Raw genomic sequence first — 16,431 nt, 5'->3', positions numbered from 1 at the left:
TATTTTATGAAAGAACCAAGTTGGGTTGGTCTAGTGGTTAGTTCACTAGTCAGCTTAAGCAAGTGTCGGGGTTCTATCCCAGACATTTGTATTCTAATTTCGATAAGAGATTTTTAAAATTCAAACTAAAGCGCTCCTGATGTGTAATTGACAGCAGGATAACAATAAATCACTTTTACAAACGTTAGGGATACAAATAGGACGATTTAAACATTAGGGACACAAATAGGATTTACCCCAAACGTTGTATATATCTCTTCTTATATTACTTCAAAGTAATAAATATAAATGATTTTTTTGTGTTTTATGTTAAATTTTTTTGTTAAACTTAACATATAATAATAATAATAATAATAATAATAATAATAATAATAATAATTATTATTATTATTATTATTATTATTATTATTATTATTATTATTATTAAATTTGGGTTAGTATAATAATAAATACATAAATAAACTCAAAATTAGTGATAATTAATTTTATTATATTAATTAATTAGTTGATAATTAAATTGAAACTTAATTTTTTAATTAAATACAACTTAAATTATTAGTGATTTTTTAAAAAATTATTTAAGATAAAAAATATTATTTATATATTAATATATTGTATTAATATTTATTATTAAAATAGTCTTGATTATAGTAATTATTTTGGTTAAAAAATTTATTTATACCATAAAGACTATAATAAATAGATTTAACAATTAAATATGAAATAATAAAAAATAAAATAATTTTTTAAGAACATATATAAAAAAATACTATTATTATGTTAAAAATAAAAAGAAAGCCAATATAAATTATTGTTTTTATTATTTTGAATATTATATTGTGTGTAAAATTATCTTTTTATTATTTAAAAATATTATAATAAGTGATTGTGTGTATATTTTTAGTCTTTATCAATATGTATAGATAGTTATAATTTAAAATTTTAAATATATCTAAATCAATTTGGGTTGGTCGAGTGATCAGATTAGTCGTTGTCCGCTTAAGCAAGTGTTGAGAGTTCGAATTTTATCTCGTATGTGTAGTAATTCATTGGCTAATTGCAGACTCTTAAATGAAATTCATATTCATAACGGATTAGTTCTTAACTTGTTGGGTATTGTGAAAATCCAAAAAAATATATTCATTTATCTAAATTTTATTATATTTTTGTCCCCACTGCAAAATTTTTCTGGGTCCGTCACTGCTTGCCGGTATAGAATGGAATATACCGTATATACGTAATACGTGTGAGATAAGGAGTTTGCATTGCTAAAATAAACTCTAGGAATTCACGGCCGTGCATGGTTTTTGAACACGTGTCTCTACATGCATGATACTTTTAGTTAGGTCTTAGGATACCAGAAAAAGGAAAAATGTTGTTATATGCATAGGCCAAGTAAAAGCAAATAAAATGAATTTTATGTTGTCTATAATTTTTGTTAAATTTATTTTTAATTTTAAATATTTAATAATTATTTATTTTTATAATTTAAAATTAAATATTTATTTTTAATCCTTTTTAATATGTCAGACAAATACTTTTTAGACATAGCCAACAAATAATAAAGAGTATATTAAGAGATTAAGACCCGGCCTCTTGAAGTGAAGTTTTTTAATTTGGGGACAAAATAATGAAAAATCTAGGTCCTACCGGGAGTCGAACCCAGGCAGGGACGGACATAGGGGGGGCGAGTGGCGGCCTCGGCCCCCCCAACTTTTTTTAATAGTAATAAGTTATTATGTATAATTTAATTTTTTTTAAAAAATTATTTATTATTTTGTCTAGTATAAATAAAAGTTCAGTAGTCTAATTTAAATATTAATAATTTTTAATATCTACAAAGTAAGTAACAATATTAAAGAAATCTGAAAAAGATATTATTACTAATATTTTTTAATTAAATAAAAATTTTCAAATCTCATAAAGTGAATTCTTTTTCTTGGCCGTCTTTTTTTATTCATTTGGTGTTCATTTTCTCTGTTTCAACTGCTACAATTAAGAGATCTTTTTCAACTATGAATATTGTGAAAAATAACTTAGAAACAAAATAAAAGATGAATTTCTTGCTAATTGTCTTTTAGTTATATTGAAAAGAAAATTACTAAAAAATTTGATACAAATTCTATTATTGGTGAATTTTATGATACAAAGATTCGACCACTTCGTTAATAAAAAATATACACATATTTTTTTACTTTAAAATATATTCTCTGTCGGTATATTTTTATAATACATCTTATATTATATAATTTTTTTACATAATTTTTAATATTATATGTGTTTTTGGCCCTCCCATAATATTATTTCTGGATCCGTCCCTGAACCCAGGTCGCTGGATTCAAAGTCCAGAGTGCTAACCACTACACCATAGAACCATAGATGTACTTGTCTGTCAGCATCTAATAATCAGTAATTATATATTTGTTATGCAATGTGGATGGCGAGAGCTAGCATGCATATGGAATGATGGATGACTTCAATATACTTTATACGCTAAACAAATCAAACTATACAGACAAAATTATATGAGCATTATCGGCTAAAAGCTAACTGAACAACTATGACCACAGCTCTAGAATTGAAGGATGATATCAAAGTCCAGAACTTGATGGATGAACTGTTACTAATGCACACTTAAGGTTGCTGCTTTCAAACTTGAATAGTTTATACAAAAAGGCAAAAAGCTAATAATGATACCTAAATTGGTATTAGATTTTTGGTTTAAATAGATTTATAATTTGTTATAGAGTTCTTAAAAAGTTAAAAGCATATGTATGGCTTGGTAATTATTTAAGAGGAATGCTAGAAGATCTCAAAATTTATTATTTTAAATCATTAGTTAGTTATCATTTATTAACATTTAGAAGTATAAAATAAAATATAGTATTAAATTATTATACTAAAATAATTAAACTAAAAAAATTAAATTAATAATTAAATAATAAAAAATAATAAATTCTGATGAGTTGGTAACATTTTTCGTTATTTAAACTTCTTTTATAAATTCAATATATTTAAAAACCATTTGTTTTGGTACTATTAGGACGGTGGGACTGAAATAAGTGAACATTCTTCATAGTTGACAGAAAAGTAATGGCACACATTAATAAAACGTGGGAATTAATTGACTAAAGTAGAGTAGTATTATTCACATTCAAAAAATGGCACTAAAGAATAAGAGAAAGAGGATATCCACTATAGAGGCCGGTCCTCACCATTCTAGCTTTGGAAAAACACCTTCTTCATACTTGAAAGTTCAGAGTTGAAACCAAAGGTGTCAGGTGTGAGAAAATGGAAGGCGTTGACCACTTGGCTGACGAGAGAAACAAAGCAGACTTCGATGTCGAACAGATGAAGATCGTTTGGGCGGGTTCCCGCCACGCGTTTGACCTATCTGACCGGATTTCTCGCCTCGTTGCCACCGATCCTGTAATTATTTCCCCCTATCTATGTCTTCAATTTTTGTTTGAAATTGTTGGAGTTTACTGAATGATGATGGTTCTGATTGTAATTTGTAGGTGTTTAGAAAGGATGATAGAACCATGCTTGGTAGAAAGGAGTTGTTTAAGAACACTTTGAGGAAAGCAGCTCATGCTTGGAAAAGAATTAACGAGCTTCGTCTTACTGGTGAGACCTATTTTATTGCTCTTTTCTGCATTCTCAGTTTCTTATCTTTGCTAAAAGAATTCAAATTTGTATTTTTCCAGAGGAGGAAGCTTATAAGCTGAGGTTCTTTGTGGACCAACCTGCCTTTACGGATCTTCATTGGGTATACTTCAGTTTCTTCTTGTGCTTGCATTGTTAGAAAATTTACTCATGAGTAGTACTAGTGTGCAGTGCTCAAGTTATGAATTTCAAAGGAATACAGTGTGTGTTGTAAGATCAAAGCATATTGTGCTTCTACTAAAGTTTTGTTATTGAAATTCTTTTTGCAGGGAATGTTTGTGCCTGCTATCAAAGGATCAGGCACTGATGAGCAGCAGCAGAAATGGTTGCCTTTGGCTTATAAGATGCAAATAATTGGTTGCTATGCACAAACAGAACTTGGTCATGGATCCAATGTTCAAGGGCTTGAGACAACTGCAACTTTTGATCCCAAAACCGACGAATTTGTTATTCATAGCCCCACATTGACTTCCAGCAAAGTAAGTTATATGAATCATTACTTGTGAGAGTCTTTAGTGATTCAAATTATAGAATCTTACAATGTTACATCAACAAATACAATGAGGAAAAAATGGTTTTTTAGCTTTTTTCCAATGAATATTGTATGTGCTTTTTGTTAAAGGCATTTGGATATGATTATCACTTCATTGATGCTGATTTAAACAGTGGTGGCCTGGTGGATTGGGTAAAATATCCACACATGCTGTTGTTTATGCCCGTCTGATAACTAATGGAAAAGAGCACGGAGTGCATGGTAATTTCGATTGTCTAATCATCCAGAATTCCAGTGATTCGAACATCAATTAATTAACTCTGTTCAATTTGAAGGTTTCATTGTCCAGCTGCGGAGCTTGGATGACCATTCACCCCTTCCAGGTATAACTGTTGGTGATATTGGAATGAAATTTGGAAGTGGAGCTTATAACAGCATGGATAATGGGGTTCTTAGATTTGACAATGTGCGAATTCCAAGGAACCAAATGTTAATGAGGTAATTTTATTTTATCCATGGTGCACAAAGCTACAAATTGTGATGTACTATACTAATAGCACATGAATGATCTGTAGCATAAAACTAATAGAACTTTAAACCCCCGAAGGAAGCTCATTGAAGTTGGGTCAAACCACAAGATGTGAACTCAATGTAACTTGGATAACAGTAACATCAACCTAGGAAAAACTTTTGGCTATTATGTTCACTGAACAATATAAGAACTTATATTTTGTCTTTGGCTATAAAGCATCTTTTAGCCCTTTTCTTTTCTTTAACCAGGAAGCAGATTTAAAAAGAGCTTTTAGTTCCAGTGAGAAGGAAACTGGTTCAGATTAAATACCTCAACAATCAATTCATGGGCAATGTTATATCAACATTTTCCCTTCAAGATTATTATTTAAAATGGCTACTAGATAAGAATAACATTTGAGAAACATAAAATGGAAACAGTAAAAAGGGTTGTCTTTATCCCTGTTTTAAAGTTGAAAATATGACTCCTTGTTGAGATCATTGGTGATAGAAAATACCTTACTTTTCTCAATTGTTTTAAATGGTGGTGTTGCCTTGCAGTTTCTGTCAATAAATTCATGTGATGACTCCTAACTTTTTTCTTTTAATCTCAGGTTTTCACAGGTTACAAGAGAAGGAAAATTTGTGCACTCAAGTGTTCCAAGACAATTAGTTTATGGTACCATGGTCTATGTGAGGAAAACAATTGTAACTGATGCATCCATTGCTTTGTCACGAGCAGTTTGCATTGCTACAAGATATAGTGCAGTACGAAGACAATTTGGGTCACAGAATGGAGGTATTGAAACACAGGTAAGATTTAAAACACTCCATTGAAGCATGGCTTTTGCTTGTTGGCAAATTCCTTTTTAAGGAATGGTAATGAAATATTTATTAATATACTTTTTCATATATAAATTATGCAAGGCGGAAATGGAGACTGTATCCAAATTAAATTATACAAACTATATAAGTTAATTTACTTTAATGTTAAGTTGCTTCTGACTAATGTAGTTTCTCCCTTTCAGCTAGTCTTGTTTATTACTGACATATCTGTTCTATGTAATTTGATGGGAATCTAGAAAGTATTCATCCATATATTGTGGATGTGTTATGTGATACAGAAATGTGTATTTCAGTCTAATGTTTTATCAAAAGTAGAATTTGATTAGTTGGATTCGCATTGTTTGGTCTTTATGCTTAATTTTGTTTCCTTTTTTGTCCTTTACATTTAGGTGATTGATTACAAGACACAGCAGGCTAGGCTATTCCCTTTGCTAGCTTCTGCTTATGCATTCAGATTTGTTGGGGAGTGGTTGAATTGGCTTTATACTGATGTGACGCAAAGATTGCAAGTCAACGACTTTTCAACACTGGCTGAAGCTCATGCATGCACTGCAGGGTTGAAATCCTTGACTACTTCAGCTACTGCTGTATGTCATTTTTTGTTGGTTACTCTTTGTATTGGCTACTACTTTATTAAATATGGTTTTGTTATTGTTTCATCCAGTTTCTTCATTATTTTCCCCCCTCTCCATCTGCTGTGTTGTCATTTAGTCAGATTCCTTAAGTGTTGCTGATAAATTTCTAAAATGATGATCTATTATCCTTGTAGGCCTCCTCCCATTTCTCCTCTTTATCCATATCTGTTTTCTTTGTTGTTTAAGATATGTTGATACTGTGAGGGCAATTATGTGAGGGATATGATTGAGCATCAATGCTAAAATATTAATATGAATTGTATGTAGGGTTACTATCTCAGTTCTTCAGGCATATAATTTTGTATGTCGGATAACTGACTTGATTTGCAGTGTCTTCTGCATGTAAATTATGCAAATGTTTCTGATGTTAGTGTTTATATAATATGCTTCTATTGTTTCCTAATATATGCATTTCATTTTGCAATGCTGAATTTTTTGAAGTGGTAATGAAGGTCAGTTCGCTTAATTTGCAGGATGGAATTGAAGAATGTCGCAAGCTATGTGGCGGCCATGGTTACCTTAATAGCAGTGGTCTCCCTGAGTTATTTGCAGTCTATGCTCCTGCATGCACATATGAAGGAGATAATTATGTGCTGCTTTTACAGGTTTGTTAAATATCTTTTTTCGTTATGTTTTTTATTGTCATCTCATGCATTATATACAAGTCTTTTACAATATGTTAAAAGGATTCATATTTCTGTAAGACAACTGTGGCTCAAGTCTTGTCTGGTTTAGGAGGTTTACCAGTATTGATCTCGGGGTTGTACTGATAACTTCAAGAAAAATCGCATGTAGGTGGCAAGGCATCTTATGAAGACTGTTTCTCAGCTGGACTCTGGTAATAAGCCCACTGGTACTACAGCTTATTTGGGTCAAGTCGAAAAACTGTTGCAGTATCGTTCTGATGTTCAGAGAGGTACTGAACTCTACCACCATAGTTAATTTTGAACATATGTAAACTTTAAACATGTAACCTTCATGTATGGTTTCAGTTAACATAAAATTTGTCTGTCATTGTTCTGTTGTAACTTTGTTATGTATACTTACTTTTACTCGATGCAGCCGAGGATTGGTTGGAGCCAAATGTTGTGCTGAAAGCATTTGAAGCTAGGGCTGCTTGGTTGTCTGTTGCTTGTGCTCAAAACCTTAGCAAGTTCACCAATCCTGAAGACGGTAAATGATTCAAATTCTTCAACTAAGCTTGACTATGGAGCTCTGCTTAAATTTTCCATTTCTTGTGTAGCTTCCCAAAAGAAAAGAAAAATAACTATCGATAAGATGACACACACACACACAGATATATATATATATATATATATATATCAATTAATTTTAAGTCCTAAAGAATTAACCAAAGCCATTAGCACTTCAAGATATTATCATTTAAAATTTTAAATAATAACCAAAAAAACTCCCCAGGATATACCAAAGTTATTGTAAGTGCATTCGTTGAGATAGTTTGCAATTTGCGGAACATGCTTAAATATTATTATGATTAGTGCTAATAATCTTTTTTTACAACAGGTTTCCAAGCACTCTCAGCTGATCTCGCTGAGGCAGCAGTGGCTCATTGCCAATTAATTGTTGTTTCCAAGTGAGCTTCTTCCAGATTTTCTATGTTAATTAATTGTTAATAGCTGCTAATTCTTATACTTGTTGACTTCTTTATTGCATCTCTAGATATATACTACAATAGATTGCCTCGGTAAACAGTGAGTTCCATGATATTCTATTGGAAAACATAATGTGTTAGCATTAAATGACATCAGTGTCAATTTAAATAAATGTTGCACTGTTGAATAACTTTTTGTTTGTGTAATTTTTTCAAAAATCAACAACGTTGCTATTTGATCCTAACTCAAAACATAATAGTCTATTATTAATCAATATCTTAATTGTTTATTCAAGATATTAGATTTCTGTACTTGAAACTAGGATCTGCTTGAATCAGTCTAAAGCTTGATCAAACTTTCATTCAGATTCCTTGAGAAGTTGCAACAAGATATACCTGGAAAGGGTGTGAAACAGCAATTACAAGTTCTTTGTGGGGTTTATTCTCTGTTTCTTCTTCACAAGCATTTGGGTGAATTTCTCTCTGCTGGCTGCATCACTCCAAAACAAGGATCACTTGCCAATGAGCAATTGAGGTCCTTGTATTCCCAGGTTTGTCCCAAAACAATTTCAACATCTGATATCATAATTTTATAAATAATATGTGATTAATATGAAGACTGAAGACTAATAGTGTGATTATATGCATATGATTAGGTTCGGCCTAATGCGATTGCGCTTGTTGACGCATTTAACTACACTGATCACTACCTCGGTTCGGTTCTTGGTCGGTACGACGGAAATGTGTATCCAAAGTTGTATGAGGAGGCATGGAAGGATCCTTTGAATGAATCAATCGTTCCTGATGGCTTCCATGAGTATGTTCAACCAATTCTTAAGCAGCAGCTTCGTAATGCTAGGCTTTAGATGATTTAATACCTGGTTTGTTAATTTACACCTAGTAAATTCTATCTACTTTAATTGTGTTTTAAAGAGTGAATTAATAAACTTGCACGGAAGGATAAATAAAGAGAGGTGTGAGGAACATAACAATCATAATTGTTGATTAGAAGGAAGATGCTTTTGGTTATGGACTACCTTGATGAATTCTTTGTCAAATTTTGGAAATCCATTCTTTCATCTTAGATTAAAGTTGATAATAATTAAAAAAAAAAAAGATCTTACTAACAAGTATGGAGTCTCTACACAAGACATGTACTACAGGAAATTACAAGATAATTAATTTTTTTAAATTAAATTTGGAGAATTTATTTAATGACCATGAAAAGCAAAAGTCATATGAGAGTTTTGGGGCCTTAGTGTATGGATTATGGAAGTTGCTTAATGGCTGATTTTCCAAAACAATCACGTGTGCAAAGTCCAACGGACTATAGTTAATTAAAGCTAATAAACGAATCTAAGGCAATCATGCAACCACAAAAATAATTAAATAACAATGTTATGGTGGCTTTCTGTCACATCATCTTGGGATCTTAAATCTAATATAATACAGCAATGCTACAAAGTACGAACAATCACCAATAATTGTTACCGTTTATGTGTATCTCACTTGCTTTGGTTTCCTAAGTGCGTGTATATAATTATTATGTTTAACTAAATGATTCGATAACAACAATTTGGAGAGAATAACATAGCATGACGATTGATTAGGACCATAATTTTGTTAATTATTAGAAATTGGACTCTCATGTCAACTCACTTTGGACGGATTCAGGGAAACGTGTATAATAATCATTTCTACAGAATTTTGAATAACTCCTATATATATTCCTATTCGTGTAATTTTTTAATAAATTATAATAATGTGATGATTGTTTCCTAAATATTGTAATTTTAAATTTTACAATTTCTTTTGGTAAGACATTACGTGTATTAATAGGCATCATGTACTATTAGATCCCATATTTGTTTTTTTGTTTTTAAATAAAAAAAAGGAGTATATGTAATAACATTTTTCCCTCGTGTTGTAATGGTACAAGGGTACAGTCGCTAAAATGATTTAAATTATTGTAGCGTGTATTATTGTAGTTGTGAGAGCGATGAGCGATATTTGAAAGACGATATGATATGACGAAAGGGGTTCATTAAAAATATAGGGCTACCCCTAACAAATTAAAATGCACCTAGCTATTATAGCTTGCCAACTAATTTATGCAGCAATGTCTCAATTAAATATTAAATAAATTTTTACTAACATGTTGGAGTCTTCATTTTGGAAAAAAGTTGAACAAAAGAGATAGAGCCATTAATTGTTGGAGTAAAATTGCTTACTACTACTGTTCTATTAGAAATTATCGAGAACTTTTTGCTACCGTTATCTTTGATTTTGACATTATGTAGTTACAATATTATTTGAAAAGTTTGTACCAAATTTTTGCTACCTTATTAGTGCACATCTAATTCAGGATAAAGAAAACGACCTAGATTTGCATATCACAACGCTTTGTCTTTGTGTCCCTGCCTACTCATACAACCCCAACGGATTTTGTTATAAGATTCACAATAACCTACGCAAATAAATAAATAAATGATTGTTTTAATTTGTTGCAACTTGGCATAATCGGAGAGAATATGATATTTGAGTAATGATACGTGGGTAAACTACTGATTTCTTATAAGAATTATTTTGCATATCTGTTATTATATCTTATAATATTCGACACATTTATCATCTATTAGATATTTCAAATTTGAAGAAAAAAATATTAAAAGAGACTGATACTTCATTTAAAACTTTGCAAGGTGGGAATAAAAATAAATTACGGTTTTATTCAAAGTACAAATAAAATAAAAGAAATTCTTGGAGCCAGTAATTTTTAATATTTTTGGTTAATATAAATATTAAATTATTTTTAATAAATAAATTTTATTAATTTATATGTACAAATTTAAAAAAATTTAGTATAAACTATATTAATTTATGTGTAAAATTCAAATAAATATAAGTGTAAATTATATATTTATTGCGTGTAAAATGTCTATAAATATAAGTGTAAATTATTGATGACTTACTCATAAAATAATTACAAAAAACATATCTCTGTTGTATTAGCCTGTTAGATGTGAAAGTAAGTAGAATTAAACAAAGTTAAGTCAAATTCAAAATTAGGATAATGGAGTCTAATTATAAAGTTTAAGTCTAACTCCAATAAAACTCATAAATTAATTAACTCAGATAATATATATAAACGTGCATGTATGTCAATAAATTAAAAATATAAAATAAATAATATATGATTATAATCGAACCAACTTGAGAATCAATAAATTCACATTTATTTAATACATAAATTTAAATTTAGACTCAAATTCGACTCAAATAATATTTATAAACTTATTAAATTATCACTTAAGAGCTAGCGGTAACCAAGAAGCTCCACTGACTCATCAGCGTTTCTAGATGCGAACAGTAGTCAGTGATTGAGTCCTCATCTTTCACGGATTCCTTGAAATTCACGAGGATAATCAAATATAAGATGCCAAGAATGATGATTAATTGCGGTGGATAATTATAAGCATCAGGCATTAGTGATCATGGGTCCGCATAGCAGATTTTGAACATAGTGGCAGTTGAATGAAATTCGTACCAAAACTTCATTCATCTTCATGGGCCAGACATTGTCCATTCAATATTAAATATTACCCCAAATCAAAGAAACCAGTAAACTAATAAACAAATAATAATAAACTCATGAATTCCTTACTATTGTAATGGAAGAAGATCTTGCCTCCGCAAAAACGACATTAAAGCTATGATTTGAAGATGCATATATAAATATATATAATGGATCAACAATCAACATTGGTCCACCAAAGTTTGTTCTAACTAGAAATAACAAAAACGACACATTCTGAAACTCAATATAAAATGACCTTAGCGGTCCATATTCATTTTCCTTAATTTTATCTTTTTTCCCCTTTTTGTACTTTTAAGTTTAATTCCAAGATACGAATGGCAATGGGGACGGACACTTACTCCTTCAAGTAAACTTCAATTATTGTGATACCTAAAAAATGCCACTTATGTTCTAACTCATGAGGGACTAATATTAATCCTGTTAGATGGACGTCACGAAACAGAGAAAAGAAATTTTAATAAAAAAAGTTTTAGATCAACACTTTTATTAAAATTTAGCGAACACTTAATCATTAAAAGAAAAGTGAATAATATCACATCATTATATAACATATATATTAAAATGAGGTAAATAATGCACACATATTTATATAAAAATATATGATAGCTAATTAATTTAATAATTAATTTTTTGTATGTAAAAGTATATTTAATTAAATAATTTAGTTAAATATCTTAAATTAATTTTTAGTTGTCGTCTTTATATAAAAATATTTTATGTGGATAATCACTTTAACTAAACCTTCAATTTTTGTTTTTTATCTTTTTGAATAATAAAACCAATAAATGTGCTTAAATCTTTTTTTTTTCTTTCAAAATATTCATAAATTAACTCGCAAACCCAACATAAAATACGCAAGGCAGATATAACAACATTTTTTAAACATTAATATTACTAGATTACAACTGTTTTCTCTCTTTTCCAGCTGGACCCATTCTTTTTTTTTTTCGGAATTGTTTCAGTAGTTTTGAAAGACTAGAGAGTCATTTTTTCTTTCTCTCATGCATATTTATATAATAAATTTATTTTGTCCATTCGTAACATAAATTAACAAAAATAGTTAGGAAAAAATAAAATTCTATCTAAATTAATTTAAAATTATTTTATTTTATTTTATATTTATTAATTATCACCAACATAATTGGATAATATTATATATAATAAGTATATGATTATGAATATTACAATAAAATTATAAATGTACAATTAAATAAGATAATTTTAGTTTATTATCTCTCTAAAATTACTGATATATAATCACACACTTAATCAATCTAACGTATCTATTATTCTATTAAAATTAGGAGGCTGAAATTTAGTATTATATTTAATTATTAGAAAAAAATTAAAATTTTATTTAGTTTTTTCAATACTTCTAAAAAATAAGAACACAGGAGATTGAATTTTTTTGAAACAGGGAATAAAATTTTAATAATATTTTTAAAAAATTAAAAATATTTTAATAAATATTTTTATTTTATCTCTATATTTATCTTAAATTAAACCAAACAAATACTATAACAAAAATACATAATGTAATTTTATATACTTTACACTAAATATAATATAAAAATTTTATTTAATTTCAATTTTTGTCTTTCAATCTCAATCTCCCTTTAAAATGTACCCTAGGTTTGGATAAAATTGTTTTGGAACAAGGATTATATGTACTCTAAAACTAGTATATATGCATTTGCAAATTTTAAAGTCGTATGAGAATAGAAATAATACAATAATAAATCAATTATCTAGAGTTAAATTTAAATAGGACACTCTATCTTGGTTTAAATAAAATATATATAAAAACTATTGTTTATGTTCATGCATGTACAATTAGAATTACTATGAATAAAATTTACTGCTACTAATTTTGAGACACATATAGTAGAAATATTTGTCTTTTTCATTTTGTTAATATTATAAAAAGAATTGATAGCATAGCCGAAAACTTCATCCCAAAGGTCTTTCTCTTTCAAGTTTGAACCTCTTTACTCACAAAGTTTCCTTCCCCTTCCATCTTTGCTTTTTTCACTTCCATTTCCATGGACGTGGACCCGCAAAAACCCCTTGTCTCTCCCATCATTGTCAACTCCGCCGCTTCCTCATCTTCCCCCGATCAATCTTCACCTCCACCACCCAAACCACGCGCCAAAAAGAGGGCCGCTGCTAGTGGATACCGCGGAGTACGCATGCGCCAATGGGGCAAATGGGTCTCTGAAATTAGAGAGCCCAAGAAGAGGAACAGAATCTGGCTCGGAACTTACGCCACTGCTGAAATGGCGGCTCGAGCCCACGACGCCGCGGCTCTAGCAATCAAAGGCCGCGCTGCTATCCTTAACTTCCCCGAACTCGGCCCGCACCTTCCACGTCCGCCGACCAATTCCCCTAAGGACATACAAGCCGCCGCTGCCAAGGCAGCCGCATTGGATTACTTTCCAAGCCATGAAGCCGTAGCCAATCCCAGCCGAATCGTGTCCGCGTCGTCCTCATCGTCCTCCTCATCCTCTTCCACCCAGCCTAAGGACAAGGAAGAATCACCGAATTCATCGATGGACAAGGATGATGACATGTTTGTGGACCTCCCTGACCTGATAATTGACTTGGATCACGGTGGTCGAGGAAGTGAATTTGATTACTCGACGCGTTGGCTTGTAAACGAAGCCGACCAACTCGACTCGGCTTTCCAGCTCGCAGAGCCTTTCCAGTGGGAGTCAGTTCCCTACTAACTTGTTAGTTTCTTCTTCTGTTTCTCTCTCTCTCTCTCTTGTGTTGTTTGTTTTGTCTTTTTCTTTGTTTTTTTGTTCTCCCTGGTGGCACACTCGCACCCTGATGTTGGACACAAATTACACAGCTCTTTTCGTTTCTGAGAAAGGTTGTTAGAGGAGCAATCAGGGAGATGAATAAAAATGAGTGCATAGAGTTGGAATTTCTGAGAAGTGTTGTATATAATTGAGTTCCAACTCCATCACTTGAATAAAAGTGTGTTTTTTTTTTTTTAATTTTAGCACTTGAATAAATATTTTGTACGTCAGTTCTTCGGCAATTAATAAATGTACTTGTGTTATTACTTATTCCTTTCTTTTTTCTGTTTTCTATTTTGCTTTTTTTTTTTTTTTGGTTCATGCAAATATATTATAATTAAACAGCTAGTCCGATATGATCAAATGTAGTACTGATAAAAGCGAAAGTATTATTATGAAGCTTGATTTAAATGTCTTCATGAAAACAACACAACAATATATACTTAAGTATAGTCTTGTGTTTCAACTTTTTGAATTCAACCGTAATTGGAGATGATCGATATCATGTGTATATTGAATATAATTACATGTTAAAAAATTAACCATTTTCAAGTAAATACCATAAAATCTTAGTTAGTACGACTATTTCTTTCGCTATTACATGTTAGTATCATTATGATATCATAATGACAATTACTATATTTAAGCACAACAATAGTGACACAAACTTGAATCATGATAGGTATAACAGTATTTATTAGTTTATTTTTATTTATCAAATCTGCAAAATAATAAATAATGTAAGATTAATTTAGATGGTAATATAAATATCTTAAAGTTAAATTAAAAAGCTTTATAAAAGATGTATGTTTTAGGAAAAAAATGTACATCAAATTCGTCTCAATTTTCATTATATAGGTGATAGTAGATATATCTAAGTTTTATGCAGAATTATTTTTATTTTATTTTAACAATATATGTATATATATAATTAAACAAATTATTTATTTAAAAATAAAAGGTAAATGATAAAATCCATAATTTTATATATATTGTAATGAATATAATTTTACATGTCACTCAACATGTAATAATTTTTCAGGTTGATGGTTAAAATAGTTTCAAAAATATTACATGTACGTCACATTGGTCATCGAAAGATTAAATACTTTAAATTAATTATTATAAGATACCAATATAAGTTAAATTGCTCATTTCTAAAATATTATATGATATGCCATATGACATGTCATATGTTATAAAATGATTAATTGACTTATTATGTCAACATTTGATATGTCATAAACTTTTGTAGAGTAAATTAGCTTGTTTCTAAAAATACAAAAATGACTATGTAAGTTATTTTTATTTTTAAAATTTTAAAAAATAAATAAAGTTAGTTAGACAATTTTATCTTATTTTTATTTATAAATACTGAATTTTTAGAATTTTCAATTATACTAATTTTAATATCATTTATCTTATTCTACTCAAACGAAATTCTTTGTCCAGATATAAAAATTAAAAAAATATATATTTTCAATTTTATTATTCTTTATGTATCTAATTGTGAATATAAATAATAATTATTACTAGAAGTAATTAACCATTAAATCATTATGTGGTATGTGAAAGTAATCTGTATATTCCGGTGACACATAACTTTTAGTATGATATATCTACAAAAGAATTAATTAGACTCACAATAATATATTTCAGGACCAATTAGAACCAATTTGACATTTACGATAGTACTATCTTCACAATTAATTCATAATTCTTTGTATTGACATTAAAAATGCATGCCAATTATAGGCATAGGACCAATGTAGTATGGACGATGTCTTCTCTTGGGACCAGCTCTTCAAGGCATTGTTAGAAAAAGCTACCAAAATTACTTTTATGAGTGGTGGGACATGGAAAATAGACTAATTCATTATATAGTTTTAAGCGGGAAAAAAGAGAGTAAAAGGTTGTAACTTTTAAAAAAGGTTTCTTATATAATTGTGCATAAAATCTAGCTAGAATAATAACTAGACAAAAAGTCATTTGGTAGAATAATAATCTAATGATTCAGATAATTTCATTTTGAGAATTAACTATATTTTAGTTGAACCTCTTTATAAAATGATTGAATATATTTAAGAGGAGGATTAGGAGGCTAGCAATTTTTGTGTTTTATAATAATTAATTGGTCATCAATAGTATTTTTAATGGTGTGAGATTACATCTAATGGTAAGAGATTACTTACTTTTCTTTTTTGAGGGCTGCTACACATACAAGTTTTTTTGGCTTACAAGTTGACACAAGTCCAACAAAATACATGCAT

At 29.6% G+C, this 16,431-nt stretch overlaps 2 protein-coding genes across 2 annotated transcripts; both read left to right on the top strand.

Moving 5' to 3' along the window:
* The first annotated feature begins 3,164 nt into the window (after positions 1 to 3,164).
* On the top strand, positions 3,165 to 8,791 carry LOC130982001 (peroxisomal acyl-coenzyme A oxidase 1-like). The gene is made up of 14 exons (XM_057905809.1): positions 3,165 to 3,429; positions 3,519 to 3,627; positions 3,708 to 3,769; positions 3,936 to 4,145; positions 4,333 to 4,420; positions 4,495 to 4,657; positions 5,284 to 5,482; positions 5,905 to 6,102; positions 6,624 to 6,755; positions 6,946 to 7,066; positions 7,213 to 7,323; positions 7,675 to 7,744; positions 8,130 to 8,313; positions 8,419 to 8,791. Exons 1-14 carry the CDS (start codon positions 3,292 to 3,294, stop codon positions 8,626 to 8,628), a joined length of 1,995 nt encoding a protein of 664 aa, XP_057761792.1. The 5' UTR covers positions 3,165 to 3,291; the 3' UTR covers positions 8,629 to 8,791.
* A 4,611-nt stretch (positions 8,792 to 13,402) lies between these two features.
* On the top strand, positions 13,403 to 14,086 carry LOC130979145 (ethylene-responsive transcription factor ERF039-like). The gene has a single exon (XM_057902511.1). It carries the CDS (start codon positions 13,403 to 13,405, stop codon positions 14,084 to 14,086), a length of 684 nt encoding a protein of 227 aa, XP_057758494.1.
* Positions 14,087 to 16,431: the final 2,345 nt, after the last annotated feature.

The sequence above is a fragment of the Arachis stenosperma genome, chromosome 5 (assembly GCF_014773155.1).
Source record: "Arachis stenosperma cultivar V10309 chromosome 5, arast.V10309.gnm1.PFL2, whole genome shotgun sequence".
NCBI classification, from domain to species: Eukaryota; Viridiplantae; Streptophyta; class Magnoliopsida; order Fabales; family Fabaceae; genus Arachis; species Arachis stenosperma.
The sequence above is the reverse complement of the archived record's forward strand: the minus strand, read 5'-3'. Positions and strand labels throughout refer to the sequence as shown.

Excerpts from the sequence above, each read along its gene's own strand:
- LOC130982001 (XM_057905809.1), top strand. The coding sequence starts at position 3,292 with ATGGAAGGCGTTGACCACTTGGCTGACGAGAGAAACAAAGCAGACTTC. Across the intron at positions 3,430-3,518 it reads GCCTCGTTGCCACCGATCCT|GTGTTTAGAAAGGATGATAG; the intron begins GTAATTATTTCC and ends TGTAATTTGTAG. Across the intron at positions 7,067-7,212 it reads TCGTTCTGATGTTCAGAGAG|CCGAGGATTGGTTGGAGCCA; the intron begins GTACTGAACTCT and ends TACTCGATGCAG.
- LOC130979145 (XM_057902511.1), top strand. The coding sequence starts at position 13,403 with ATGGACGTGGACCCGCAAAAACCCCTTGTCTCTCCCATCATTGTCAAC.